The sequence below is a fragment of the Hydra vulgaris genome, chromosome 13 (assembly GCF_038396675.1).
Source record: "Hydra vulgaris chromosome 13, alternate assembly HydraT2T_AEP".
In the NCBI taxonomy this organism is placed as follows: Eukaryota; Metazoa; Cnidaria; class Hydrozoa; order Anthoathecata; family Hydridae; genus Hydra; species Hydra vulgaris.
This window is the reverse complement of record NC_088932.1, coordinates 4,570,057-4,574,336: the sequence shown is the minus strand read 5'-3', so window position 1 is coordinate 4,574,336 and position 4,280 is coordinate 4,570,057. Positions and strand designations below refer to the sequence as shown.

At 30.5% G+C, this 4,280-nt stretch overlaps 1 protein-coding gene across 1 annotated transcript; it reads right to left on the bottom strand.

Annotated features, from left to right (window-relative positions):
• Positions 1 to 2,470: 2,470 nt before the first annotated feature.
• On the bottom strand, positions 2,471 to 2,947 carry LOC136089548 (uncharacterized). The gene has a single exon (XM_065815600.1). It carries the CDS (start codon positions 2,945 to 2,947, stop codon positions 2,471 to 2,473), a length of 477 nt encoding a protein of 158 aa, XP_065671672.1.
• Positions 2,948 to 4,280: the final 1,333 nt, after the last annotated feature.

Sequence of the window (4,280 nt, the reverse complement as noted above, 5' to 3'; positions counted from 1 at the left end):
GTAGTTAAAGATGAATCAGGTGTGATTGCTACCGATGAAACGTGCAGGTCAATTAGTAAGCGGCCGACCAGACAGGCAGCGAGCGCAGGTGAAAATTTGCAGCGTTTAAAAGATTTATATTATTAGTTGACCATGTCAACCTAGGGGTGTATGTAAAAAGTGTTATGATTTATTACGGCTTTTTGTTATTATATTACCGGTTTATCTAGAATTCTTGATTTGTAGAATTCAAAAGGGTTTTGTTACGGATATATTAAATTGTTAACACGAGGTTCATAAGAAAGCATCGACCCGAACTAAGATTCTTCTCAATTATTGTCGTAAAAAAAAAATTATTATTAAAACCAGTTGTTACAAACTTAGTTTATTTAAAATTATTTTAGACCAACTTATTCATCACAAAACCAAAAAAAAAAAAAAAAAAAAAATAGAAACAAAGAAAAATAGTTATATTATTTTAAAGGATGCTAGAACGCAAATAAAATAACTTGAAGCTAAAATAATTACAAAAATTTAATTAAAACCGCTCCTACAGCCAGATAAACTGATATTGAAAATTCTAGCAGATATTTTATGAAAGATTAATCATTTTACTTTTCGTAAAACGTTTTACTATGGCATAATAGATTAAAAAAATCGGTCTAAATTTAATCTGAAAAAGTCTTCTTTATATATAAAAAACTTCGCAAATTTTGTCTACGGAATTTGTCACGTTACTGAAGTGCTTACACTTAGCCAACTTAAAACAAAGTATATTCACGGTTTTTTATAACAGAATAAAAAAAGTAAATAAAAAAAATAAATTAAAAGATGAATTCGAATAATAATAATAATTTTGAAATGCTTTTAAATGTTTTCAAATTTATGATTTTAAATAGGATGAAGAATCCGATCCAGACATAAATTACTTTAACGAAATTAATTTGCCTGAATTTGTACGCTCTTATTTTCAACCAAATGAAGTATGTAGCTTTATAGGAGTGGTAATAAAAGTGATTATTTTAACGTCATTCACGTGAATATTAGAAGTTTAAAATAGAATTTTGAAAACCTTTTAAATTTAATTTACGAAACCAACAATTGTTTTAACGTGATTTGTGTAACCGAAACTTGGTGTTCTAAAATAGATTTTGAATCGAATTCTTTTCTCCTTCTCCCAGGTTTTAAAGGAATTTTAAGAACAAAAAAATAATAGGCGCGGAGGAGTACTTTTTTGTTTGAAAGAAAATATTTTCTATTAAGTTAGAAGCGATACAAGTGTTTCTGATACGGACCAAAAGATCTTAACAATTCAACTAATAAACAAAAATTCTAAAAATATTTTAATCAGCTGTTGCTATAGGCCTCCAACTGAATGAACAGAAAATCTTGGTAAATTTTTGAAATACAATCTAAAAGAAAAAACTAGTCAAGAGAGAAAAAAAAGTTATATTTTGGGTGACTTCCACTTGTATTGTTTTGAGTATAGCAAAAACCAAAACATAAAAACATTTTATAACAGTTTATTTGAAATAGGTACCATACATGTCGATACTTACTACAGGCCTTCTCGTCGCGAATCCCCTATTTTCGACTGGGAATGGACAAAGGTACGGAAAATATAAAAAATGGCTAAAAAAAGTTAGCAAACTAATCCATTATTTTTAGTTAGTTTACTAAATTTTAAAAGTACTATATTAATGCACAAAATGCCTATTGTAGTGTTTATTAAATATAATCAAACTTAAATAGAACATTTTGAAAAAAAGAATAAAATACAATATTTTTCAGAATAATGAGTTGTAATTAGGGGAAAGGCGCCTATGATGGCATACTTAATTTTGAAGTTTCATTATACAGTATCCTGAAGACCAAAAATCAAAAATTTTATATAGGTACATTCCTAGTAACAAGTAGAACAATAATAACCCACAGAATTTTTATCAGTTAAACTTCTTTGAGAGTTATTTCTATTTTTAAAAGAGTACAAGTATGCCATCATAGGCAACCAACTGCTCCTATGATGGCGTACTTTTAATAAATTATTCAAACAGTGCTTTTTTTTTATTTTTTATTAATAACAAAACAGTATATTCTTTTAAAATTTATAAACAAAGTTCACATATAAATTTTTTTCTTTTCTTATCTACGCCTGCACATAAACAATGGCACCAAGAATTGCATTTTTGACAGCAAATCCAAGGTTCTTTAGAGTAAGATTGTGAATAAAGTTCTTTGCAAAACAAACAAGCTGTATCAGATACAAACTCATTTTTATTAGTACTTGTATTACTTGCATCACTGCAGCCTTTTTTTTCAAGTAACATTTTTCTTTTTCTTTTTCTAACAGTTTTTTCCTTTTTAACTATACTCGTTTTTTTTCTTTTTTCTTATTATCATTTTCTATTGCTATATCTTTTAATTCTTGGATGTTTGGAGTAGAATTCAGATGCCCAGTTTTCCCACGTTTTTTGTGCGTTTAAATTCATTTTTAGGAGTTGCTAAAGGCAAAGGAGACAAATTTTGTATACCAAATTTTAGTCCTTGTGTCGACATCCAGCAAACATCCAGTCTTCAAAATATTGGCATTAAAAGGATATATTCCAGTTTTGGCAAAAGCATGCACAGCATTTGCTAAAGTTGCACTTTTTAAGTATGCATTGTTTAAAAGTCCAGGAACCTGGAAATGTGTCACAACTCTACCGGGATGTTGCCTTAGCCATGTCTGAATCTCTTGATCATAATATGTTTGTAATGGACCAAAAAATCCAACATCAAGTGGTTGGACACGGTGAGTACAGTGTGCGGGAAAACAAAATATTACAACACCATTTTCTTTTGCATACTCCAAAACTGCCAAGCTTTTATGAGTAACGTGGCCATCTAATAGAAGCTTTTTGTTAGTTTTCGACGCGCTAGAGTGGTGCACAAAATGTACCAGCCATTTTAAGAAAATCTCACTAGTCATCCACCCTTTTTCCTGACAAAATGCTTAACTGCCTAATGGAGCGCTATCTATCAACTCATTTTTTAATCTTTTTCTAGGAAATATGAATACTGGTGGCACAAATGTTCCTATTGCATTCATACAACATACTACAGTCAATTGCCGACCACGCTCAGCACTACTGAGTGTTCCTATTTGTTTTCTTCCTTTAGTAGCTAATATCTTCTGTGTTTTTTTTTGCACAGTACTTAGCCCTGATTCGTCAACATTGTAAATATTTTCAGGAAAGCAGAAAAGAAAATTATAACAAGAAGCATGCAAATCCATTTGTTTATGCCATCGGGTCCAAAGTCCTTATCAAGGATTTTACGCAGAAAAAAAGGAAAGAAGGCAAATTAGATTTCAGATGGCTTGGACCTTTCTGTATCATGAAAAATTTAGGAAAAAGATCATATCTCTTACAAGAGATAGCCACCTTGAAAGAGAAGAAAGTTAATGGTTCCCAGATCAAACCATATATTAGTGGAAGCAAAACCTTAACACCAGAGGCTGATTCTCTTCAAGAATATCTACTTACTTGTAGTAAGATAAGTAGTACGATTGATAGTAGACATACAACTTCTGTTAATGTTCCATCAAATACTTATTCAGTTTCAACCATAAGCTCTTCTACAAGCAACAACAACAACCAGAATAAAACATCTCATGCATTTTTAACACCTAGTATTAAATCTATTCCAATTACAATGTCAATGCAACCCTCAAAATACTACTATGATGAGCATGATTATTGTAAACCAGCAAAGCAAAAATGTTATGAAACAAATGAATCCAATGATGATCACAACATTGAGATAAATTCAATTGAAGTAGAATCCTTCAAAATTGCATCCAAAGAAAGAGAGAACAAAGTATTTTGGATAAAAAATAGTTTATTTGAGTTGACGTTAGTGAAAAAAAATATTCTTCGGAGTGAGAATAAGTGGCTAACAGATAACATAATTTTTGCCTCACAAAATATTTTAAAGGCACAATCATTAATTTCTGGTTTTCAAGATCCAATCTTAGAATTAAATATGTCATTTGTTACTATGAGAAGTCCTTTCATCCAGATACTTCACGATGGATATGGGCACTGGTTTGCAATTAGCAATATAGGGACACAAAAATTAAATGAAGTTCATGTTTATGACAGCTTGTTGCACTCATTGAGTTATCAAGGAAAAAAACTGGTGGCTGCTCTTTTAACATGTCCTGAAAAAACATTGCCATTAAAATAATGGATGTTCAACACTAGAAAGGAGGGAATGATTGTGGCTTATTTGCTGTTGCTACAGCTTTAACTAAGCAGATA